This window comes from Physeter macrocephalus, chromosome 14 (assembly GCF_002837175.3).
Source record: "Physeter macrocephalus isolate SW-GA chromosome 14, ASM283717v5, whole genome shotgun sequence".
NCBI classification, from domain to species: domain Eukaryota; kingdom Metazoa; phylum Chordata; class Mammalia; order Artiodactyla; family Physeteridae; genus Physeter; species Physeter macrocephalus.
This window is the reverse complement of record NC_041227.1, coordinates 100,951,652-100,979,244: the sequence shown is the minus strand read 5'-3', so window position 1 is coordinate 100,979,244 and position 27,593 is coordinate 100,951,652. Positions and strand designations below refer to the sequence as shown.

At 35.7% G+C, this 27,593-nt stretch overlaps 1 protein-coding gene across 1 annotated transcript in view; it reads right to left on the bottom strand.

The window, feature by feature from the left end:
* Positions 1–27,593, bottom strand: part of USP32 (ubiquitin specific peptidase 32) — a 207,523-nt gene that overhangs the window by 22,113 nt on the left and 157,817 nt on the right. The window contains exons 12-26 of the mRNA XM_024127662.3: positions 24,789–24,891; positions 21,126–21,321; positions 19,418–19,593; positions 18,636–18,776; positions 13,880–13,997; positions 10,550–10,704; positions 9,275–9,356; positions 8,077–8,151; positions 7,460–7,598; positions 7,091–7,196; positions 5,848–6,021; positions 4,876–5,050; positions 4,187–4,338; positions 3,020–3,131; positions 1,538–1,749 (exon numbers count right to left, since the gene is read on the bottom strand). Of these exons, the coding sequence (XP_023983430.1) occupies positions 1,538–1,749; positions 3,020–3,131; positions 4,187–4,338; positions 4,876–5,050; positions 5,848–6,021; positions 7,091–7,196; positions 7,460–7,598; positions 8,077–8,151; positions 9,275–9,356; positions 10,550–10,704; positions 13,880–13,997; positions 18,636–18,776; positions 19,418–19,593; positions 21,126–21,321; positions 24,789–24,891 (2,116 nt within the window). The remainder of the gene's footprint in view (positions 1–1,537; positions 1,750–3,019; positions 3,132–4,186; positions 4,339–4,875; positions 5,051–5,847; positions 6,022–7,090; positions 7,197–7,459; positions 7,599–8,076; positions 8,152–9,274; positions 9,357–10,549; positions 10,705–13,879; positions 13,998–18,635; positions 18,777–19,417; positions 19,594–21,125; positions 21,322–24,788; positions 24,892–27,593) is intronic.

The following is a 27,593-nucleotide window of genomic DNA, read 5'->3' as shown; positions in this document are numbered from 1 at the left end:
AAGAAGTCTTTTTCTCTAAACCAAGGTCATGAATATATTCACGTTTATTATCTTCTAGGGTCTGCTTTTCTGTTTTGCCTTCATATTTAATTCTGCAGTCCACCTGGAATTGATTTTTATGTGGTGAGAGGTAGGTGTGTCTATGGCTATTCAATTATCCCAGCACCATTTACCAAGAAAACTGTCTTTCACTGCTCTGTAATGCAATCTTTGTTATAAATCAAGTGTTCATACATATGTGAACCTGTTTCTGGGCTCTCTATTTTATTCCATTGGTCTATTTGCCTTTTCTCACACCAATATCACAATGTCTCAAGTATCATTGCTTTATAAAATCATGATATCTGGTAGCTCAATTCTTCATGTTTTGTTCTTCTTCAAGACTGTCTTGGTTATTTTAGTGCTTTGTGCTTCCATATATTAGAATCAGCTTATCAAGTTATACACACATAAGCATACACATACAGAGTATGCATTTTTATTGGGATTGTGCACTGAATCTGTAGATTTGTTTGTGGAGAACGTATATCTTTGAAATACTGACTCTTCTAATCCATGAACATGGTCTGTTCCTTCAAACATCTGAGCCTTCTTTAATTTCTAGCAATAATATTTTATTGTTTTCTATAGAGATACCTTGTATATTTTTTGTAAAGTTTATTTCCAGGTATTTAATTTTTTTCTTGGTACTTAGTTTTTTGAATAAGTGATAATTTTATGATAAATGATAATTTTATGATAAATGATTTCTGTAGTGAATTTTGGTGGTCCCCAAAAAGATATGCCCACATCCTAACTCCAAGAACTTACGAATGTGACCCTATATGGCAAAAGGGTTTTTGCATATGTAATTAAATTGAGATATCATCCTGGATTATTTGGATGACCCCTAAATCCTATGACAATTGTTCTTATCAGTGAAAGGCAGAGGAAGAAGGAGAAGAAGGCCACGACAGATGCAGAGATTGGAGTTATACAGCCACAAGCTAAGGAATGCCTGTACAAGTTGGAAGAGGCAAGAAGGATTCTCTCCTAAAACCTATGGAGGGGGCACAACCCTGTTGATGCCTTGATTTCAGACTTCTGGCCTTCAGAACTGTGAAAGAATTAATTTCTGTTGTTTTAAGCCACCAAGTCTGTGGTAATTTGTTACAGCAGTCCTAGGAAACAACTTGTCTTGCACAAGAATCTTCTTGTTTCTCCCTCTAAAACAAACAAACTAAACCTTCTCCAAAGGCATCTACACTTATATGGCGGAGAAGATGTACATGGCTACATGAACATACAGGAGCCACAAACTTTTTAAGGACAGTAGTACTATATTCAGATGCACCAGCTCTCCTGTTGTTGCTTGATACATGAGTGAGGAATGTCATTTCATACGTAGGCCGTCGTGTGATATTAAATCCTGGCTGCAATCACTTAGAACATAACACATTGAAAGTGCACACACTGAAGATGTTGCAAAGACAGAAAATGGCTGTTTCATAAATAACACTGGCAAGACCAGCAGTAACTTGCCTAACATTAAACTAACCATTTTTCGGTGGACTGCAATGATGTAGCCTGTAAAGGAACTGTCAGGAAGAGATGGCATATGACCATTCACCATTCCATTTGTGAAGTTTTTCTCAGTTCCACATGGCACAACAGTGTTTGGCATTCCATTGGGGATGAATATTGATCGAGGCAGGTCCCCATTGGTGGTTAGGGTGAACATTCCATTTGTAGATGGGGAAGAGGAGAAATCTACAAATTCAAAGATAAGTATAGCATCACAAGTCTGTGGTACCTTTATCTTTGCTCTTTTCTCAAATATCGCTGGGACCCAGACCACTGACAGTCTCTTTTAACAGAGGACAGGGAGGAATCATAGGTCAAATGATAATTCTAGATTAACTGGAAGATTTTAACTTCAGATTTTACCTCGATAACGCACACTTCTGACTAAATGACAAAGCACGAGTAACTGACAGAAAGAGTAAGTAGAATTTTTCCAACAATCTTTATTAGCACCGTGCTGTGGCACGAAAACAGTTCTACTGCTTTTCTTTTTCCTCTCCTCTAAAAATTCATTTCTCCATTCTTCTAGAAATGTTCTAAGACGGTAGTCCCAAGCCAGATGATGGGTTTTTAAAAAATTGTTTAATTTTTTAAAAAGACTATTTTTTAGGGCAGTTTTAGATTCAGTAAAATAAAGAGCAAGGTAGAGATTTCCCACCTGCTGCCTGCCCCCACCCAGCACAGCCTCCCCCAGTAGCAACCTGCCCCACCAGAGTGAAACATTTGTTAAAACTGATGAAAGTAGCTGCTTTTTAAATTAAAATTAAGTTAAAAGTGCATTTCCTCCCTTTCACTAGCCACATTTCAAGTGCTAAACAGTCCATGTGACTAGTAGATAACTCTACTGGATGGCAAAGATTACAGAAAGTTTTCCTCATTGCAGAGAGTTCTATTGGACAGTGATGATAACCAAAAAGCAATGTTAAATCATCCACCAACCCAACCATCAGTACTATCTGCTGAGTGCCAATGAGACGAGCCTCATTCTCTCTGAAGCACGTTCTAGCTGGGGAATGAATCTAACTGCCAACAGTATAAAGAGGAGACAAACCCCACTAATGGCCAAAAAGACTCATTGGATGACCATATTAAATCACAGACAATATTAGATAAACAGATTCCCTTTTAGTCAAATTTATTATTTTGTTTTCTGATAGTACGTTTCTCTCATACCATCTGTTACCATGTTAATATTAGATAAAAGAGTTAAAGGAGATCTGAATTCCAGTGGTAGATTTAGCTAATAACTACCTATCTAACTTAGGTTCTCTGAATTTTAGGTTCCTCACCTATATAAAATGAGGATTTGAGATAAATGATCACCAAGGTTTCCTTCAGGCTCCAAAATTCTTTTGCTCTAATATTTTTAGCCTAAACAAAAGCCTAAAAAGGATGACAACCCTTAGACTGTTATTCAAAGCTAAAATCATGAGAAGGAGCTCTAGTTCTATCTTACCTGTCTGTACTGGACTAGAAGCTGAAATTGGAGATCCAGGGATGGGAATTTCAAATGCACACAAAAATCCACTCACTGAGAGTCGTACTTTCTGGTTGTCCTGAGGGAAATTCTATAGAAAAAGAGGCGAGATGAGAAGGGGGAGATGTTTCAGATAAAATGGAGAATCATCTCTCTGATATTTCTGAAGGAAATGTCTTAGATTCTTTTATCAGTAAAACAAATAAGATGTCCGAATAATTTTTCTAAAATAACTATAAATGAAAGCTTGATAAACTAAGTGAAAACTAACCTTCCTGACAAAACCATTATCCCCCTTCATAGGAGGGCAGTATGATGTGTATAATTGACTTCTTAAGTTTTGTCCGTCATTTCAAGAATCTAAACCCAAAATCCCCAGAGAGATCTTACCTCCGCATTACATATGAAAAAAAATGTCAAAGAGGGGGGAGTTTGTTCAGAAACCCTGAAGATGAATATAAATAATACCAGTGGTAGGAGCTCAATTTAGGGTAGGCAATATATTTATTAAATTTCTTTTTTCTCTAGCTGGTATGCAAGAAGAAGTGATTTGTGTCACTTTGTCTTTACTCTTTAATTTCTTAGTGTGTTGAAAGGCCAGGTATATATATTCATAAATAAGTACTAAAAGAACACATTCATACAAACATAAAATACTTTAAGAATTCTAGCAATAGTGGTAATACAGAAGAGCTGTTAGGTGTAGCAGCAGCAGTCACTGAGGGTAAATCTAGACTGTAGTGACACAGCTAGATCACTCCATATAGGTAGCTTTGGGCTTACATATTTCCCTTCTTTAAAAATACCACCATTGGGACTTCCCTGGTAGTCCAGCGGTTAAGACTCTGTGCTTCCACTGCAGGGGACACGGGTTCGATCCGTTGTAGGGGAACTAAGATCCCGCATGCCATGCAGTGTGGCCCAAAATAATAATAATAATAAAAATACCACTGTCATTATTACTCTTTTATTCTGGTGGACAACTCTTTTAAGTTTCTTCTAGAATGAAAAACTTCACAAATTTTTTTCCAGTTTTTGTTGCGTTTTATTATCTCCCTTGGTCATTTGACACAATAATCAATTGAGAAAACTGTGATCTTTGAAGGATGGAATCAAGAGTTTCCTAAAAAGAAGAGTTAATATCACCTTTATGTTGGAACCGTGTACTTCTGCGAGAAGTATTTGTTCTGATTTAAGTCCACAGAGATCGCTCAGCTGTTTTTTTAAACCTGTGTACTTTTCATCCATATTCAGTCTTAGTCCATATCGTACAGGGGTAGTACCATCCAACGTAATAACTAGTAAAGAGAAAAGATTTTTTTACCAGTAAAATTCAGGTTTCATTGAAAGCTTTACACTGTGTGTGTCTGTGTGTGTGTGAGAGAGAGACTTGGAAATAGCAAACATTTCAGTCTAGAATTTTAATTTTATATGTAAACACTACGACAGATGGTGCTTAAAGATAATCTTAAGTAAAATCATTATTTTTTGAATATTCACCTGATACAAAAGTGTGAGTGGCTTTGCAAGATTTTAAAGAGAGTTCCTGGCACATTTGAAACTAGCAGAAGACTCAATGGGCACAAAAATGGACCCATGTTCCAAGTCTTTCAAACCTCAAATCATGCCTGAAATTAGACTGTTAAATTGTAACATGCTCATGACACTGTAAACCAACTAACACCAATAAAATTAAAAAAAAAAATTATAACATGCTGACTACCAATCTTTATGAGAACGCATTATACACAAATGACTATACTTACAAATTCAGGCTGCCTGAATAAGGTAAAAGACAATGGAATTAAATAATTTTTCATAACTTTGCGACCCACCTGTTATTTCTAAGTGCATATAACTGTCCATCGGTAGTGGCAAAGACAAAAAATTGAAAGGGTCAAATCGGACACTTATATGCCCACATGTCTTGCATTTGACTTGGGACCTTAGCTGCCCATGGAACAAATCCACAACTATTGATCTATTTCTCCTCAGATGGTTGTCCCAGGCCTAGCAAGAAAAAAGATTAGAGAAATTTTTTATCTCCCCAAATTCAAAGAAAATGGTTAAATATATTAGATTTAAATGTCAAGAATATAATCCTTAAAAAATAAAAGCTTTGTGCCTACAAATTTACAAGTCAGATATGTAATTTTAAATATATTGCCTACTGAGATAGTAGAGAAATACATAAAATACTTCAAGAATTCTGGCAACAGTGGTAACACAGAAGAGCTGCCAAGTGTAGCAGCAGCACTCACTGGGGTAAATCTAGACTGTAGCGACATAGCCAGATCACTCCGTATAGGCAGCTTTGGGCTTACGTATTTCCCTTCTTTAAAAATACCACCATCGGGACTTCCCTGGCAGTCCAGAATAGAATGTGATTCTTTCGGCTCAATCTATAAAGTATTAAATTCAGATGGAAAACCCTATTTTTTTCTTTCTTCTTACCATGGTAACAATGATGAGTTCTTTGTCCATTAAAAAGTGGATAAAATATGCCTATTGGTCACTGTACACATTACTTTAGCAATTATGGGGACTCCTATAGTTCTACTGAATAATTATTCCTACATCCTCTCCCCCAAATTTACATTGAAGAGGAAACATTTTTCTATTTTCATTAAAGATGCTTTGTTTTAGGATTACTGCACAAGAAATAAGCAGAGAAATGTAAATTCCTTCATTTTTGCAGTAAAATTCTGACCGCAGAATAGTTTAGTCAGCATTTAAGTTGTGCAACATGTATTTGTGGTCAGAATATTTTATCTATTGCTTACATTAGAAACTCAAAACTGACAAACCTCTGCAGCTACTTCCCAGTCTGGTCGGCCATCACTGTCCTTTAGTTCCACATATGGCTTCTCATGGACTCGGTTGAGATCTTCATGAAGACCATCCAAGAGAAAAGCCAGAAGTTCTTGGGAGTCTTGTTGCTGGAACCCATTAAACCTGGGAGCATATTTTGCTATGGTCCACTATAATATAAGAGGAATCAAACTCATTATTTGCTATTTCATAAAGTTTAGAATGAACATGCCCATAATTCTATCAGAGGCATTAGAAGAAGATAAATAGTACAGTATTTAGTCTGTCTCTATTTCAGCAAATATATTTTGGATAATCATGAAATCTTTCTAATCTTAATCTCAAATGATGCTCCCTCCCCCAGCCCCAAAAAAGTATTATGGCCAATCCTATGTCCTGGTTTAGCATCATATAAGCAAACAGTTCTTTAGGTACATAGCTATTTAAGATACAAGATGGAAATATTAAAATAGCATTTGCTCACATTGTAAGATTCCTTTTTATAATATTTTCTTTTACAGTTAGCTTTTCTGGTCTTGTTGTATCCTAACTTTTATTATTAGAGGCAGAATAGCCTCATGTTCAACTGTGAAGGACTTAGTAACTAGCTTGCAACCTTGGACAAGCTATTTGACTGCTATGAGTCTTAGTTTCCTGAGCCATAAAATGGGAATAATAATGTTGCTTTATACTGTAGGGCCATTTAGAAGATTAAATGAGTTAATACATAATTATTACAGTGGCTGGTAATCCTAACATCAACTAGAATTCACTGCATATGATATTAATGTCAAATTTGTATCCATTAATTACATTCTTTCTTTCTGCTACTTTTTAAAATTCTACAGATAAAACTAATTATCTTAGTAATGTTAAAAATGTACTGAGTATCATTAATTAGACTCAGGTCTACCTTGCAGTTAGAATACTGCTAATAGCGAAGGATTAAGAAAGAAAGGTTTACTGTATATACAAGTAAGTACCTGATAAATTAGTAAAATGAATGACATCCCAAATTTGGACTATACTTTTGATCTTTTTCTACCCACTATGTCTATACTAGTATTTTGCATATATGTGAAGAAGTAAAAGTATCTGACGTCCAGTTTATGCCTTGTGAAGGACCCAAAAACATTACACTAAAACTAAAAAGCTAAATATAAAAAATATGTAGAGAAAAATAATTACTTAAATAACTGCTTAGGACTTAAATACTTTATATTATTTTAACATGCTTACCCGAAGCTTTAATGGGGCAACATTCTTCTGAGTTCCACTCCAAAGTTCCTGTACTAAATCCCCGTAGCATTTAGCCATATGCCCCTTCATACCAATGGGATTTGTCCTAGAAGTTTGAGAGGAAAATTTGTTGCCAAAGATTCTTATAAATCACAATCATGTGGACACAGAAATGCCTACAGTCTGTTTACTCACATCAAAATATCTTTTCAAAATAAGAGAAGTAGCATTTGATCCTTACTTCACGCTTAATAGGGCAAATAAGATTAAGACTTTCCTCCCCCAGGGTGAAGAAAGAGGCGATTTAGGTAATACTGCGTTCATAGAAAAGTTATAAAAGTTAAGAGCCAATGACTCAAGGAAGATTACCTGTTGAGTTCATAAAGATGTCTCCCTGAGATAAAGTACTGTGTCAGTGGCTGTGTGTTACTAACACACTGGATGCTTGAGTTCATGAAGCATGTGTTTCCCAGGTTACTCAGACCTGTGGCCCCCTTTTCTGTCGGAACTGGAACAAACAACACGAGAACAGAAGCCTAGCTGTAGCAAGATGTCATGACCAAACAGTTATTTGTATTCAATGCAATGATTTTTATAACTCTTCTAATCAATTAAATGGAGCTAATATTTCTCTATTGGGTCTTGCAATGCTAAGTAGAGGTTTTTTCATGGAGTATCATTGGCAATCATGATAATCTATGCTCATTTGTAATCTAGAAGCAGCAGTGATTCTCTTTAATTGCTATGATTGTTTTTTAGAGTTCAAACAACTCTCTCCTAGAATTATGTCTTTCAAAATATATAAATTATTTAATTGCATGGTTAGAAAGAAATTTGATGCTTCAGGAAAAAGAAAAATAAGAGGGGGCCTAATCGCTTTTGAGCTAGAAAGCTACAGGTTGTTAACACTTCAATAGTTGAGAGAGGGAAAAATAAAAGAATGATTTTAAGATAGTTTGTTTAAAAATAATACACTGTAGACTTACCCTTGTGTCTATCTATTTTACTACTGTTTGCTATAAAGGACATTTCTTCAGGCCAACTCATATCTTTGTTGCGAACTGGAAAAACAGAGACAGTAATGTGTTAATTTCTTATCTATTCAAATCACACCCACTAAATTGCTTCTGTTAAAAAAAATAGTTCTTATTTCTAAATCAGAAACTGAAAAAAAAATCAAGTTAATTTTAGTAATTGCCTCTGAAACCATTCCAATTCTTTACACTGGAGACTTTATTGGTTAGAATTAACTAGTAAGCTAATCCCTAAATTACATACCTGAAGTAAAATTATACTCAACCATCTATAGAAGGAATTAAAGTTCTTAAACTTAATACATTGTAACTATTACAATGCTTTCTTAAATTGTGACAACTGCCAAAGTAATCTATTCATTTTAATACAAAGGCAGCTAGGAATGTTTCATGAATCTTGATGAGAAAAGACACACTAAGTTTTCAATGATGTGTGCATGCCAGTGTGTAAATCTATGCTTATGTTGGTGAATGACTAGTGTTGACTAATGAAAAGCCTACACCACTAACTATGCAAGAAAGTCTCCTGACAAAGAGGCAGCTTGAAAATTTTAAGGAGCTATAAACTTATAACTGAATTCACTTGTTTTTACCCACTGTTTCCACCCTTGCCAGCCAATGAATGTAGACATGTTTTTTTCTTAAAGCAATATAAATAGTATTACATTACAGTAGGATTACGTAAGGGTTTAATGGGTTTTCTTTACTATATAGAATATAGTGATCAAGTACCAGTTGGAAAAACTATAAAATGGATTATCAGTGAGTAATTAAATCTTTAAATTCTTCCCCTAAAAATCTAATACAAATGCATGCTTCCATCTTGTACCTTCAATTACCAAGTGCTGCTCATCCTGGATTTTCAAATATTCCAATCTATGATCCTCATCATCCAGAAGAGTGAGGTAATTCTGTATATGGAAGAGGAAATGTTTTGTTAATTTAATTACTAAACTTGGGGCTTCCCTGGTGGCGCAGTGGTTGAGAGTCCGCCTGCCAGTGGTTGAGAGTCCGCCTGCCGATGCAGGGGAACCGGGTTCGCGCCCCGGTATGGGAAGATCCCACATGCCGCGGAGCGGCTGGGCCCGTAATTAAATCTTTAAATTCTTCCCCTAAAAATCTAATACAAATGCATGCTTCCATCTTGTACCTTCAATTACCAAGTGCTGCTCATCCTGGATTTTCAAATATTCCAATCTATGATCCTCATCATCCAGAAGAGTGAGGTAATTCTGTATATGGAAGAGGAAATGTTTTGTTAATTTAATTACTAAACTTGAAACAAATATGGAAATAAAAATGCATGACAATTAAAAACATCCTTGTAGTTACATAACTCGTGACAGATATTTAGCATATTATAGTTATTCAGAAATGCTTATAATTTTGGTGGCAAAATGAGGGAAAGACAATGTATACTTTGTAAACACATACTTTATGTCTCTAAAAAAGTTATATAGGATTTGGGGGAGACCAGAAAAGACTCATCACACATCAAACCAAAATTCATTGAGATTTAGATTTTCTGAACAGCTTATAGAAAAGAAGTTTTTTTTTAGTATCTAGTATGAAATTCAGTAAATGTGCTTGTGGTCAAGATGGAACTTGATTATTTACTAGGAACTGAAGATGTAAAACCAAATGTCATGCAATAGAATTATACATTTTTGTTGATGCTCACCCTGTCTAAAGTGCTCAGAAAATTAATTCATTTAATTCTCACAACTATCCTAAGGGAAATACTATTATTTTCCCCATTTACTCATGAGAAAACTGTGACAGAGAGTCAAGGGACTTGCCCTTGGTTATCCAACTAACAGGTGTGAGGGCCAAGATTTAATCCGTGGCAGTGTGGCTCCAGGACCTCTGCTCTTAACTTACTATACTATTGGTCACCTCTCAATGGTGACCAAAGGAGGATGTAAGAAAGAAGGAACTAGGGAATAAAGAACTGGTTAAAACTACTTATGATCCAATTTCACAGTATTAATGGAAATATATTGCATGTGTTAGGAAGAATATATAAGCAATTAACAGCACTGCCTCTAAGGAGAATGGAAGATAGAGGTCAGAGGATGGAAAGGAAGAATTTTCACTACATACTTTTGTATTGTTTGAATTTTTTTAACATGTATATAAGTTACTTTAAGACAAATCAAAAATAAACTATTTGTTAAAAAATGATATTTGCCGTTACTTTATAATAATAATCTTTACAAGATGGTACTGTCCATGACTGTTATTATGGGTTTCAGATGACAAATATCTACATGTATGCATCCAGTAATTTAAAAGTTGAAGTTTCCACTGCGATTCCGAAACATGGCTTTCAGAACAATTAGTGTAGATAAAAAAAACCTCATACTTATGAAACATGGATTTAACACTTAATCAGGACTTTCCTTGACTCCAACCTGTCTCTTACCTCACTGTTGTATAGCCACAGGCGCATATCTTCCTCTTTGATGCGCAGCCTCTGAGACAGATATTCATGAATTTCCTTGATGGTCTGCATTCGACTAAAACAGCCTGTATAGGCTAAGACCCGCTTTAATGGTGCATTCGGAGAAGGTACATTTCCTATGGTCATAGTAGTCACAGTAAGGAAAAACACAGATGTAAAAAAAAAAAAAAAAAAAGCACCCCTCTCAGCAACAGGGACCATACTATTTTTGGACATGATGAGAAATGAGAGTTACAGATTTAATAATTTTATAAATTAAGACACTTGAAGAGAAAGCTTTAAAATGAAGATAGGAGAACTAAGTGTCTTAGAGTAAGCCTTAACTTTGAAAGGAAGAACAACAAAATTAGAGGCCCAAATAATTGGCAGTATCTGGATCCCAAGAAGACTGGCAAATATCAACGGGCATCCGTATCTAGGCTGCCCTCAGCTGGGTCACACTCAATAGCAAAATCAAAACTCAGTGTAAGAATGGGGAAGATAAAATGGGACTGGATTTGAATTCCACAGAGAGATAATTGGATTTACCTGATCTACTTTCTTAAAATAAACTGTCTTTGAGTTACTAATCACATCACTCTCATTAAGTAGCCCAATTACCTGGCACACTGGTACAATTACACAAGAACTGTTACTTGTACTTAGAATTCTAAGTAGGCATAGATGTTACTTGGCCGAACAAAGCTTTAAAGTGAAGCCAAGAAACTTCCCATGACCAAAAAATTGCCCTATTGAAAGGCAGTAAGGGGGGAATCATGGCCTGCCCACCCGAAAAGAGGAAAGCAGACATGACCTTGAATTCTTGAAGGGCTCAAGGTGGAAACAAAAAGGGGCAATAAGAGGAAAGAGTGAAGACTGAAGGAAGAATATATCAAGTCTAACCACATACTTCAAAAGAAAAGGGTGATAAAATGACAAGAGGTTATGGAAATCAAAAACAGGTTGCTAAAACAATCTGCTAAACCCTGGGTAACTACTCAGCCAAAAATCTAGACAAAAGCTGTAGCTTAAAATGGTCATCTCTGCCTATGAGAGGTTATAGTTTACTGAGCAACCCAAAACTAAAATACACTTAACATATCAATATAATCCATGAAGGGTACAATTATACACTCCAGGTAGTTTTCCATCCATTCAATGGTGACTTAGCTTTTTTCCTCCCATTAAATGTGCTTTGAGTCTTTACCTACTAAACAGAGGAGAAAAGTACTGGCATCATCCACTTTTTCAGAGCTTCCAAGAATTAACTCACCTAAAATAAGCTGAAAAATCATCTAACAATGACTTCTTGTCTGTTGAAAAGGCTACAATTAAGTCATTGTAACTGTGGCAAGGTTTGTATACCTGTCATTCCAAAAGGAATAAAAGAGCCTAGTAAACAGCTGTGATAAATTGAGTAATGAGAAAGATGAAAACTTCATTATGGAGAACAAACCCAACTATGATCAATTTTTAAACAGCTAGCAAAGCAAATCATTTACTATCAGCAAGGAAAGGATAATCCCTAGAAGAAAACAAAAGAGCAAATTTCTCCAAAAACACATCAGAGGATTAGTTATAAGATTACAGCAAGAAAGCATATTTTTTAAACTTCAAAATGATTAATGATTGATTTCACAACTAATTAGTAAGAAATAAAATTTCAAATTAAGAACAAATTTGGAGCATAATAACTACCCAGCTCTAGGATTCAGAAGCATTTGCAAGTGTAATGTCCAAGTCAATTTCTATTGTCCTTAAGCCACATAAGAAATTTATTTGAATTCTAGACAGTTTTTGTAGCATAGCTCATTAAGCAGTCAGCCACTTATTATACATAATTTCGTGCTTTTGAATAGCACCAACAAATCTAGTGGAATTTACAGAAGCAGCAAAAATCTAGGATCAGCACAAGAGTTACAAAGAATACTTACTAAAAGCGCAACAACACATCTTGCCTCTCATGTTATCTTTCAAAGAGAATTGAAAAAGATATGTACTAAGGGTGGCATGGAAGCAAGGCAAATACTATTATTCAATGGAAAATTAAATCAAGAGTGTTTCAGAGAGATTCTTATTTCACTGTTCCTTGATTTTAATGTGTTCCAAGACAAAGTTTGGTTAGGCAGAGGCCACTGCTTTGCTATAATTCTTACCAAACAGTATGTATAAGAATCTCCATATATTATCTGAATACAACCTTTAATGAAGACATAAAACACTCTATTACATTTCAAAGGAGGGATGATACTTTATAGGGTTGGTTTGGGTTCAAAGGTAGTTCTTTCATATTAAGTTATATTAATTATAACAACATTCTGGCATTGTTAACACAGTCTGGGACTTTGTGTAAATGGATGAACTCATTATTTTTGCTGAAGAAGAACTATTTCAAGTATTTGCAAGGCAAAAGCATTGAGCAAGTCCGGCCCATCAATACAATTTAACCTCATAGATCAGCTCGGTGCTTTGTGACCACCTAGAGGGGGGGGATAGGGACGATGGGAGTGAGACGCAAGAGGGAGGAGATATGGGGATATGTATATGTATAGCTGATTTACTTTGTTATAAAGCAGAAACTAACACACCATTGTAAAGCAATTATACTCTAATAAAGATGTTAGAAAAATAAAATAAAATTTAACCTCATAGAGAAATCAAAAGGGAACTTTTTGCATGTATTACATTAAAACGAGAACTTATTTATATGTCATTTTGATAGGCTTGAAGTTTTTGAAAGAAAATGTGTCAATTTCATTTTCAAAAATGTATCTTTTCCTTTGTATTATCTGTCTGTTATAAAGGCTCCTTGGACCTAGTATGAGAAATATCATGTTTTGTTAAAAAAAACCAAAAACCAAAAAACAAACAAAAAAAGATGATATTGCCAAAGAAATTACTGCTTAGAAATTTGAGTGGAGTTGAAAAGACCAGTCATTGACTGGCAGACTCTAATTTAGGTCAAGCACATAATTTACAATGTCTTGTTCTCAAAGAAACAAAGTAAATAAAATTTACTTCTACGTATTATCTTTGTATGTTTACAAGCCAAAAAAGGGAACAACACTTCTCAGTTTGCTGCTGATATTTTGCCTCTACCCCATCTAGTTCTTGCGCATGACCGTAGATCTAAGCCCCACAAGTGATTTACTGATTCTGTATGAAAACAGATGAAAATGTGTATTAGTACAGTGGCATCAGACTACGAGCAAATTGGTTTTTTATTTTTTTAAGGAAATGCATGGTATTCTTGCTGCATTCTTAAGTTACCTCTTGGTAAATGCTGAGGAAACATTCTCAGGCTCATCATACCCATATTCACCCAGATGTTAGACTGCTGTGTCCGAGTGGCAGGCTGCTGTCTCAGGAAGAGAAGATAGCGAGGAAATAATTCCAGCTCTGGGATTTCTGTCTTGCTATTCTTGATTACCTATTGTTTTAAAAGACATAAAGTGATCACTATAAAAGAAACAAAACTTGCCATTTTTTACCTAAATTCTTAGATTTATTTTTAAACTAAAATGTTCAATAGGTTCACTGCCTATATTTCAGTTAGATTATAGAAATTCACAGGTTTAAATTACATGGGTTTAAAGACCCTCAGCCTCCTGCACCTAAATCCATTTTCCAGGATTAGGATTCCTGGTGGGTATTTTCTCCCCTTTCATTTAAAAGCAAGTAACATCAAAATTAAGGGGAAAAAATCTTAAATATTATCTACAATTCTAACACTCTCACACCGTAACTCTTTTCACTTTTACATATTTCATACATATAAATGATGGTATTTTAAAGGACAAATTCTTAGGAATGGAGTAAGTAAAAAAGTATGAAAGTATTCATGTCATTAACTACGTAAGTCATAGTGCCACCCAAAATGTAGCAATATTCCCGGAAATGTATGAATGTATTACTTTCACAAAAACTTATCACTGGACATCATTTAAAGCTATCCCATTTCTGGGCTTCCCTGGTGGTGCAGTGGTTAAGAACCTGCCTGCTAATGCAGGGGACACAGGTTCGAGCCCTGGTTCAGGAAGATCTCACATGCCATGGAGCAACTAAGCCCGTGTGCCACAACTGCTGAATGCACGTGCCACAACTACTGAAGCCCATGCGCTCAGAGCCCGTGCTCTGCAACAAGAGAAGCCACCGCAATGAGAAGCCCATGCACCGCAACAAAGAGTAGCCCCTGCTCGCCACAACCAGAGAAAGCCCATGCGCAGCAACAAAGACCCAATGCAACCAAAAATAAATAATAAATAAAATTAAAAAACAAACCCCATTTCTTTAATACATAGAAAGAATATTATAAATTTGCTTAAAATTTTACTTCTTGTATTTGTAGTGAGAACAAAAATGTTTCCACGTAAAAATTTACTATCTATGTGTTTTGTGTAACTGAACTGTTCATATATTTTTTGTCTACGATTAAAACAACTAAATTGGATGTACAAAACTGGAAGTCACACGGTTGAAACAGGATTTTTCAGTAATCCCTCTAATAACTTGCTTGCTAGCCCCAAAACACAGGAAAACATATTACCAAAGTAGCGCTTTAAGAGTTTTAAGAGTAGCACCTTATCAATTTAGCATTCCAAAAGGATAGCAGGGTCAACACTCAAACTCTTTAAAACATAAAATCTTACAGAATCTTTAATAGTCTCAAATGATTGGGCTTTGTTTCATTTCCTTTTGCCTTAGTAACCAATATATTCTGCAACAGAGCATTTTTTAATATCAAGAGGGGGCAGTAAAGAGCCAGATAAAAACAATGCTACAAACCAAACTTTTAGGACTATTTCTTAAAAGTATTCTACATGTTCTGATATGCTATAGTATGGTACTAGGAAAGCTCCACTTAGGAGCTTTTTCAACTCCTATTTAAAGCAGTAAAAGGAGCTCTCCCTGACACTGGAGGAAAACAAAGTCTGTCCATCTCTAGAGAGTCACTGATAGCTGCAAAGCCAACAGTAAAATTCTCTTATGATTTCAGTTTAACTGTGATTTTGGGAAAGATCAATAATTCTGCATCTATAGTCAACAGGCTACATAAAAAACAAACTTTTGGCAGAATCTGAAATGACAAAGAAGTAATTTTTATAATCTGTACAGATTACAAATTCTTATACATACAAGCACAATCATACATAAATACATATTTATTTACATTTTAATTATTCTTGTATATGAACTTATTAACTTCAACCATAACCGGCAAACAATAGATGCAATTCCATTTACAGGAATTTACCTTAAAGGGATCATCACACGTTTAGAAAGAGACTATTCACCAGAAAAAAAAATTTTTTTTTTTTTCTTCAGTCGTGTGGTGCGGCACACAAGATCTTAGTTCCCCGACCAGAGATTGAACCTGTGCCCCCTGCATTGGGAGCACAGCGTCTCAACCACTGGACTACCAGGGAAGTCCCAGAAAATTGCTTTAAACAACTAAAATCTAGAGGCAAACTAAAAGTCCATCAGTGGTGATTGGTTAATAAATTGTGATTTATGTACATATGCATGTGTATGTAATAAATTAAGGAACACTATGCAATTATTAAAAATAATGGTATAGATCTAGATTTATTAATCTAGAAAGATATCAATAGCATCTATCTTAGACTGAGAATAGCAGATCACAAGACATCAAGTATAATATGATTCAATTTCATTAAATTATCTATACATATTTATATATGTACATGAATAGGCATAGAGGCATGTTTGGAAAGATGAACACCAAAATGTTAATAGTAATTATCTCTTAAGTAGTAGGATATGGTAGATATGGTATGCTTTTTATTTTCTTCTTTATTTTTTCTATATTGCTTAATTTGTTATCATTGAGCTTGTACATGTGCAAATTAAATAAAGCTATTTTTTAAAATGGTATGATTTATGTAAATATGAAGATGAAAGTATTTTTAACCTTGCTGTGGCAAATATATTTAGTATTCTTTAACTTGAAACACCATATTCTAAATGTTTTTACAGCAATTTTTCCTGAAATCAGGTAAATTTATCATATTTAGAGGTAAAAAAATATTATCAAGCCAGCAACCGAAGCTTTCATGTAGTAAAATTACTGCTTATTTAAACTAATATTTATCTGACATCAATGTTAAAAAGCATGACCTTTTGTGAGGCTCCAAAAAAACTTGTTTAATAATTATAATGATGATGGTGATGATAGTAGCAACAGGCAAAATTTATTGACCATTTACTATAAATCAGGTGCTGTGCTAATCATATGTATTATTTACTTATCAAAACAACTCTAATGAGGTAGATATTATTGTTATCATCATTTTACAGATGAGGAACCTAAGGTTTAGAGATTAGAACACTGGTAATCTGAATCCAGGCAGACTCCAAAACATCAAACTCACTCACTCTATCTATCTATCTATCTATCTATCTATCTATCTATCTTCCTACCTGCCCGCCTACCTACCTACCTACTTACCTACCTACCTACTTACCTACCTATCCATCCAACACAATTATCACAATGATTCTCCTACAGACATAGAATATTAGATCCGCCTCTGCCAATGCAGGGGACACGGGTTCGATTCCTGGTCCGGGAAGATCCCACATGCCTCGGAGCAACTAAGCCTGTGTGCCACAACTATTGAGCCTGTGCTCTAGAGCCCATGAGCTACAACTACTGGGCCCACGCCCTGCAACTACTGAAGCCCGCGTGCCTAGAGCCCGTGCTCCGCAACAAGAGAAGCCACTGCAGTGAGAAGCCCGCGTACTGCAACGAAGAGTAGCTCCTGCTCGCCGCATGCAGCAACGAAGAGCCAACGCAGCCATAAATAAACAAACAAATAAATAAATAAATTTATTTAAAAAAAAAAAAAGAATATTAGAGCAGGAAAGTCCCACCAGAAATTAAGTGATTAACTCAAGGACTATCCCACCCCCCAATAAATAAAGAGTATAATATGTATGTAAATGTATCTATGTATATTCATATTTATATGTATCTACCTAGGAGTTCTGTTCACAAATAAAGTAGAAACCTTTTGGAGCCAACAAACACAAACCCTAAATTCCTGATTGTGATTTAAACATAATTTTTAATAAACATAATTATTAATAACTCAAAATCATTATCAAAATTATAGAGTACAGATATATAGCAAACTTTTACTCTTTTTGGACATGATCTAACTTACTATATCTTATCCATATAAAACCTTCCTGGTATAAAAACGTTCTAGCTTGGACATTATACAGGGAGAGTGTTTCTTGATACAGTAAAAGAATCTTCTTATAAAGTATTTTACTGCTTCAATAATGTGAAGAGTATTCAGGGCAATGAGTACTGCTGTTTACTGTATAAGCAGAACAAATGATGTTGAATAGTTAACTCACTAATATTTTGATATTACACACTCCAAGCCCTTTAAATTACTGTAGAGCATTTTATTTATGCTCTACATGACTCATTCTAGTAATGGCAACAATCAGAATTCACTAGCTTTGAATTCTTTTTATTATATGTTGTGATCTTTTATATGTCCCTCCTTCAAAAAGACAAACCACAAAAATCCACCAACAGCTACAAGATGAATCCAATCCCTAAGTGGATGCCTGTGTGGTTAATGGGAGTAACAGTTTTAGAAGTAACCTCTGTACCACTTCCTCTACATTCACTGAACTTTTTGGCACTGGCTCTCAGACTTCTGCTCCAGTCTGAGTTCTGCTTTATCTTAATGGCTATGTTTATGTGGATGACTTATTTAATAGACTAGCCTCATAATTCCTTGACTCTATTTAGTCCAGTGACTATTTCCTCCACTCTATATAAGTCACCCACTCCCAAAGGAACATCATTGTATGGTTGGTACCTAATGTAGTGCTCAATAAATGTATGAGTAAATGAATGAATGAATATGAAAGAACCTAAAATTCATTCAGCTAATTTGAACAGGTACTGAATACTCTGCTACCATGGGTAAGAACTAATTTGTGGATAGTGAGGTTCACATAAAAAGTTAATAGAAGACCCCATCTATAACTGCTCCTTACATAAGGCAATATTGGCTATACTTACAGGTCTAGGTAGGGCCAGGTTTGCTCCATACCAATGATAAAGTGCTCTCCATACAGGTTCTGGAACCATTTCATAATCTCTTCCATGAATCAGCTGTGGGGTTCGTTTTAATCGTCCTCCTTCTAGTGTTAATGATGTAGCCTTAGAAAGAATGGAATGTAAACGTTGATTTTTTTTTTTTTTTTTGGCTGCACCTCGCAGCTTTCGGGATCTTAGTTCCCAGACCAGAGATGGAACCCGGGCCCACGGCAATGAAAGTGTGCAGTCCTAACCATTTGACTGCCAGGGAATTCCCCAAAATTTTGATTTTTAAAATTGCAGTGTCTTGTGTTTTAACAAAACCTAAACACAGGAGAATAAACATGTCACTACTCAGTTTCATGTCACTAGAAAAAAATGAATTTTCTAAAAGATTTTTATTTTGAACTTTCAAAATAAACTAAGAAATGAAACTCAAGGCAAATCATTTGAAAAAAGTCACTGGAACATTTGGAAATAATAAAAGTTTGCACAGACTTCTTTCCAACAGTAAAAAATATTATTTTGAAAAAAAAAATTCACATACACGTGAAACTACATTTTTACAGTAGCTGTCCTAAGTAAGAAAAACATTTCTAAGGCTCACTAGACTGCTTCTACGCAAGTACTAAGTCATGAAGTATTCCCACAGAAACATTTCCATCTACAACAGGTTAATAAAATGAATCACAGACATTTTCTATGTGCTAAAATCTGTAGAATGAAATTTATTAGCAACTTGAAAGAGATGTCAAATTACTTACCTTTACTGGTTCTTGAGTTACTAGTGGCTGGTTATCAATAGCCCCTGGTTTCTGAGGACTGAGGTGCAACAAAATATTCCCACTGGTTCCTAGTAAACACTGGTTGTTATTGTCAGAAGTGTTATGCTGTCGAGCAAAGCACATATCTGCCCCTGGTGTGGCAGAATACAGAAAGCCTGTAAGGAAAAAGAAGATGGAATCTCTTTATTTTATTATACATAAATAGGCTTGAATATACAAACTCAATGTCCATGTATTAGGTTAATGCTATTATTCTGTGGTCAGGTCAGTACAGGGTTAGATTCTGATTAATTCTGTAGAAGATAGGAATTAGAGAGGTATTCCTTTCTGGACAATACCTAATATAACACTAGGTAGAATAAAAGCTTTGAAAATTGTTACCAAATGAACGTTTGGCCAGACTCCTAGAATATCTAATAATTCACAAGAATTATATGTCCTCTTTCTTTCCTCTGATAGGAAAGGAAGAAATACAGTCAAGTAGCTGGGCTCTCACATATCTTCCCTTAATTCTTCTCTTCCACCTGCAAAGGTTCTTGGTAGATAATGGTGATAACAAGTCACTAAACCAAAGGGAAGGAGCTAAAACAAGAACCCCAACAGGAGAGTGCTGGGAGGGAAGAAACTGTTCCCTAATAAATCTGTTTGAAAGGAAGGCATGAATGTTACAATAGAAAAATACACACAGGAAAATGACTGATGATAACTTAGAGTTGTGAACCCCAGTGGTATCTTAAGGTATTTCAACTCTCAACCACATGTTAATCTCAGGTAAACCTTCTAGCCATCAATTACTTTGAACCTTCTATCTGTGGTATGGCTCAGCATGTGTATAGCACAGATTATACAGAGTGAGCACATATCAAAAAGGATCTTAGGGAGGGTCAAGAAACAATCTTAGTGTGAAAGCTGATCAGAGAGAGCACTTCTAGGACTGCTAAGTGATCTCTGTAACATCAGATGGGGAAAATGAAGCAGTAGATTCTACAAAGAGTTTTGTAGAGAAATTGCTAACTCTGTCCAATTTGCCTTCTCCCTCCACAGAAAAGGAGAAAAAAATCTCAAAGATGAAACAACAACAGAATAAGGTTGAGAGTCCTGCTACTGTATCAGCAGAATAATAGGGATCAACTAAATTCATTTGGGCCAAAATACACCAAAGCATCTTCCCCATAAGTGTAGAACCACTAAGTTTTATGTAGGTTATCAACAACGGAAGGGGATTATGGGGAACATTATGAAGTCTTTCTAAATATTTTAACAAAATAACCCCCAAATTCCATCCTGAAATGTCTGTAGAATCTGATATGAGGGTGCATTTAATCCAATGAATGTATGCTTATGGTTAGAGAGAGTTCTGGAGATAAAAATTTAGATTTTCTTATGTCTTCTCAAATCTAAATTTATTAACAAAATGATTTAATAACTATATGGAAAGACTGACTTAATCAATGAAAACTGTAAAAATATTTTCAAATTGAGAGATTAATGAAGTAGAATATAGAAGAGCTCCTCTTTGTAAAGCTACTAATAAATTCAAGAATCTATTAATTGACCATTTCATTCAAAACTTATTTCTGTGAATGGAAACCTGATGCCCCATATCCTACCAAGCACACTTTCAGACAAAGTGTACCCCTTTAAGAAATGACCCTGCCTAAACCTCTTGGAAAACAACTATGCTTACCACTGCCAGCAGTTTCCGAGGCTTCAGATGCAGAAGAAATGTTGTCTGAAAATTTCTCTTCTGTGGTGTTCACATAACTGGGGCTGCCTCCTCCGATTCTATCTTCACTCTGCTCTATAGGAGGTACTGTTGCTCCAAATAAATATTTTCCTCCATTCAGAACAGATGACGGCTCAATTACAACAGGGCTGGCATCCTAAAAATCATGAAGCCAGAAATTAAGAGGTAAAATTTAATAATCTGCCAATTATGCAGCCTTCAAAAATGAATCCGCGAATTGTCTATTGTTTCTAATCTTCCTGTGGTTGGCTACAGCCACTTAAAAACATTTTGATGTATAACTAAATTTTAATTTCTTCAAAGGAGAATAGTGTATATAAATAAAATTGGTAAGGCAGAATGGGAACAGACTGCAAGGGACTCTGTGCCGCATAAAATAATTTAGACTTTATTCTGTTGAAAGTTGGAAATCATGGAAGGCTTTTATTGATACTAAAAAATTAAATAATATTTATTCTTTTTACTATTAAAGATTACATTGTTATTATAGAAAATATAGAAAAATATGAAGAAAATAAATATCACTAGTACTCAGATGCCATCATTTATTTTTTGTGACTGAAAACATATACATATATGTAAAAAATAAATGTGGAGAATACAGTTAGAATTAAGGGCAGGGCACTGACTTCCCAGCTCTGTGACCTTTTACAATAAGTAAACTTATAAGCCTCAGCTCCTTCATGGATAAAAACTAGGATAATATTAGTATTAATATCTACCTCAGAGTTTTATGCCTGGCATTTAGTAAATGTGAACTATCATTCTGGTTGTTGTTAGATATCACATTTTAAATACAGCATATTGCTAGTTTTTCTTTCCCTTAACATTATATTGATAGGATTTTTCTGTGAGAGGCTTTTAAATAGGGGAATAGCCTAACCCAATTTTTACTTTAAAAATAACTCTAGTGTATAGAAAGGATTTGAGGCAGAAACTGAAAATTGAGACACAAGTTAGAAGACTTCTATAATAATTCAGGCAAGAGATGATGAGGCACTAAACCATAAAAAGCTAGATCCATAAGTAAGGAGATAGAGAGAAGAGCATGGATTTAGGAGATAAAAAAAAAACTTGACAACTAATTGTGTATGAAAGAGGGGCACAGATAATTCCAAGGTCGGACATGAGGTGCTGGCTTAGATGATTGGATGGGAGTTGACACCTTCATAAGATAAGGTGTATTGGTGACTGGAATCGTTTTGGGAATGATCTTATTTGGGGATATTCTGGTTTGAGATATGTGGACATTTGAGTCTAGTGCTCAGGACAGAGAAAGAGACTAGATATAAAAATGTGGGGCTCAACAGACTTCCGGAAGGACAAGAAAATGGTGTATGTAGAATAAGGAGAGTACAATATTTACACGATAGGTAGCAGAAGAATCTGGGAAGGACACTGAGTCTGAATGACCAGAGAAAAATCAGGAGATGCAGAGTACCAGAAGCAGAGGCCGCTAGCACAGAACTATTCTCTACTAAGTTTACTTGTGGAAAAAAAAAACAAAAAAAAAAAGAGAGAGAGCTAAGACTTGAGGAGAAGCTGGAGGGAAGGTGCTATGAGAATGTATATCTGTGAGTGTTTTAAAAAGATAAGGATTTTTTTTTTTTTTTTGCCGTACGCGGGGCTCTCACTGTTGTGGCCTCTCCCGTTGCGGAGCACAGGCTCCGGACGCGCAGGCTCAGCGGCCATGGCTTACGGGCCCAGCCGCTCCGCGGCATGTGGGATCTTCCTGGACCGGGGCACGAACCTATGTCCCCTGCATCGGCAAGCCGGACTCTCAACCACTGTGCCACCAGGGAAGGCCAAGGTCAGGATATTTTTAAGTGAGAGGGTAAAGAGAAAGACTAAAGGTGCTAACCAGTAGAACAAGATCCCATAGTCATCTGAGAATGACAGTAGCATGGGTAAAGGATCTCAAGTGGCATTCAATAAATAATGACATGAATTTTAGTAGATGAAACTGATCAATGGATGTGGGTCTTGAAGGCACAGCTTATAAAGTAACTAAATGAAACCCAAGAAAAACATCAAATTTAAAAGACAAACTCCAAGTCACAGCATAGCAACAGCATAATGGATGCTTTAGATTCTTTTAATGAAATTACAGCATCCCTAATTTTAGCCAAAACAAGGAGACATTGTGTCAATATTTTATTAGATTTTTTCCCTCTTTGATCTGTAAAGCAGGTGAATACTATCAATTTGTAAATCCTTCAGAAGCCAGCTCTGAAGAAATTCCAGTGCCTTTAATCAAAAGAGTGGCAATAAGAATGAGAATGAAACCTAGATTTCTTTCTACATACCAATTAACTTTATTGGACTAAAAAATTTTAAATAGCCTTATTGTTAAAACTTCAAAGAGTTCAGCAGCACCTAGATTCACATTCTTTATTACAGATCCAAGTGTTAGCATCTTCTATTAATTATTAACTTTCTTAAAATATGGGAAAGGTACCAGATTATTTTGGGTATTAAATAACCCTAGTTCACAGTGAAAAAATTATTCCCTATTCAATTCTCTTTCAATCCTCTGATTACTTCAAGGACAGGGTCTCAGTTTGGTACTAATGTGCTAATCTAATCCTTGATCTGCTAATCTAATACTTGACAATTTCTCTTTTTGACAGAGAACAGGTCTCAGTATCAGTCTTCAAAAGGCAACACTACTTGACTAGACTTTAATAATATATTTTATTTTCATTGATTTTATTTTGATCCTCTATTTTTGGAATGTGACACTGATTTTCTATTTAAAAGAGTGATATAAAGTTTCCTTTTAAAATAAATATATTTACGTAAAAATGATAAAGTTATTTATATAAACATACTAAGAAAATAATAGTATGGGAACTATATGGTAAAAAAATGGTGACCATAGTACACAAATGATTAAAAACTGGGAGTCTACATTAAGTATGGATTTGGGGCCATCAATATTTTAAATTCAACTATCCACCAAAGAAGTCAAAATTGTATATGTACAATGGAACAACAGAATCACACTGACCTATGGCCTGTGAAGTAGGCCTGAGTAGTTAGTTTATATTATTAATACGTTTGGACTTCAGTTTGTAGACGTCATAGCAATTTACTAAAGATGATATTGATCTTCTTACAGCTTTTCTGATATTGAGTCCATACCAACAAAATGTATTCCATTTAAATTAGATTTCAAAAGAAAATTTTCAGTAAACAAAAATGACTTATTTAAATTAATTCAAACTTTTTCTTCAATTATGCTTTCTGATTTATTTGGTCTGGAGTGGAGCATAGGCATTTCTTTCTTTTTTTTTTTTAAGCTTTCTATGTGATTTTGCTATGCAACCACTGCCCAAGTGAGGATTATAGTCTCCTACTTTTGTTTTCATAATGTGCTCCAAATGCTGAGTATAGTAACTGATTTCTTAATGAATCTATTACTTGCTCTGGAACTTGCTTTTTTTTAGAAAAGCAAGTTGGTAGCATCATATAGGTATTCATTTCTTTCCCTTTCAAATCTTTATCTAGGTTGGAGCATTTTATTACTGGCCACTAGTCACACAAAGTCTGAGGGAGTTAATAATCCTATGAAAAATGTAGATAAACAGGAATCTTACTCACATATTTGACGTATTCTTTCCACTGCTGCCACCACTGCATGGAGATGATAAACCAATTGTGTCCGGGTTGCAGACCATACCTGCTCTCTCGTTCTAACCATCCTCTGTACATACAAAAGAAATTCAGTACAACAAATGGTGTATAAAACATACGACCATGCACCTACAAATTATCATTAGAAATTTTTCAAAGGAAAAACAGGAAACAGATATACTTGGGAGATGGCCACATTTTAAATTCGTGAAACACTGATAAGCCAATTTCTGGAGTCATAACACCACTATTAAGCCTCCAACTGATGTTTCAAATACAGCTTAACTGAGGGATAATTTAATAACATACTAGTTACCTGAATTAAGTAAAGAACTTAATGATTTTGGTAAACTTACAGTCATGTGCAAGCATCACCACAATCCAATTTTAGAACATTTCAGATACCCCCAAAAGATACTTTATGCCTACTTTTAGTCATTTTTTAGTCAAATTACTGCCCTCAGCCACAAGACACCACTAGTCTATTTTCTATCTCTTATAAATTTCCTTTTTATGAACATTTTGCAATTTTTAAATGGGCAAGGAACTTAAATAGATGGAATGTTATCACATGGTCTTTTATATCTGGCCTCTTTTACTTAGCATGTTTCTGAGGTTCATCTATGTTGGAGTAGATATCACTAGTTTGTGCTTTTTTATTACCGAATAATATTCCATAGGTATATTATTATATATATACATATATACACCATATTTTGTTTATCTATCTAACACCTGATAATTTGAAACTGGCCAGCTGTTTTCCAAAGTGGCTGCACCATTTAACATCCCCATCAGTTATTGTATGAGGGTTCTAGTTGCTCCACATTCTCACCAACACTTGTTATTGTCTGTCTTTTCTATCACAAATGTCCTAATGGGTGTGAAGTGGTGTCACACTGTGATTTTATTTTTAAGATTAATCTATTATTTATTTATATTGGAGTATAATTGCTTTACAATGTGTTAGTTTCTGCTGTACAATGAAGTGAATCAGCTATATGTATATCTATATCCCCTCCCTCTTGGACCTCCCTCCCATGCCCCCATCCCACCCATCTAGGTCATCACAGAGCACCAAGCTGAGCTCCCTGGGCTATACAGCAGGTTCCTACTAGCTATCTATTTTACACATGGTAGTGTATTTATGTCAAACCTCATCTCCCAGTTGGTCCCACCCTCCCCTTCCCCTGCTGTGTCCACATGTCCATTCTCTATGTCTATGTCTCTATTCCTGCCCTGCAAATAGGTTCATCTACCATTTTTCTAGATTCCACATATATACGTAAATATACGATTTTTTTTTTTTTTTTTTTGCGGTACGCGGGCCTGTCATTGTTGTGGCCTCCCCCGTTGCGGAGCACAGGCTCCGGACGTGCAGGCCCAGTGGCCATGGCTCACGGGCCCAGCCGCTCCGCGGCATGTGGGATCCTCCCGGACCGGGGCACGAACCCATGTCCCCTGCATCGGCAGGCGGACCCTCAACCACTGCACCACCAGGGAAGCTCAATATACGATATTTGTTTTTCTCTTTCTGGCTTACTTCACTCTGTGTGACAGACTCTAGGTCCAGCCACATCTCTACAAATGACCTGATTTCATCCATTTTTCTGCCTGAGTAATATTCCATTGCATATATGTACCACATCTTCTTTATCCATTCATCTGTCATTGGACATTTAGGTTGTTTCCATGTCCTGGCTATTGTAAACAGTGCTACAATGAACATTGGGGTACATGTGTCCTTTTGAATTATGGCTTTCTCAGGGTATATGCCCAGTAGTGGGATTGCTGGGTCATATGGTAGCTCTATTTTTAGTTTTTTAAGGGACCTCCATACTGTTCTCCATAGTGGCTGAATCAATTTACATTCCCACCAACAGTGCAAGAGGGTTCCCTTTTCTCCACACCCTCTCCAGCATTTATTGTTTGTAGATTTTTTGATGATGGCCATTCTGACCGGTGTGAGAGCTCCATGAGCTGTTTGTATACTTTGGAGATTAATCCTTTGTTTATTGCTTCATTTGCAAATATTTTCTCCCATTCTGAGGGTTGTCTTTCATCTTGTTTATGGTTTCCTTTATTTATTTTTGGCTGCATCAGGTCTTAGTTATGGCACGTGGGATCTTTGTTGCGGTGCTTGGGCTTCTCTCTAGTTGTGGCCTGTGGGTTTTCCCTTCTCTAGTTGTGGCATGCAGGCTCCAAGGTGTGTGGGCTCTGTATTTGTGGTGTGTGGGCTTAGTTGCCCCATGGCATGTGGGATCTTAGTTCCCTGACCTGGGATTGAACCCATGTCCTCTGCATTGTAAGGCGGATTCTTTACCACTGGACCACCAGGGAAGTCCCCACACTGTGATTTTTAAAACACTATTCTTATTGAGGAGAAATTCATATAACATAAGATGGTTGTTGCACATTTTAAATGTACTAAATGCCACTGAATTGTATACTTTACAATCGTTTTTTTTTTAAACATCTTTATTGGAGTATAATTGCTTTACAATGGTGTGTTAGTTTCTACTGTATAACAAAGTGAATCAGCTATACATGTACATTTATCCCCATTTCTCCTTCCTCTTGCGTCTCCCTCCCACCCTCCCTATTCCACCCCTCTAGGTGGACACAAAGCATGGAGCTGATCTCCCTGTGACATGTGGCTGCTTCCTACTAGCTATCTATTTTACATTTGGTAGTGTACATATGTCCATGCCACTCTCTCACTTCGTCCCAGCTTACCCTTCCCCCTCCCCATGTCCTCAAGTCCATTCTCTA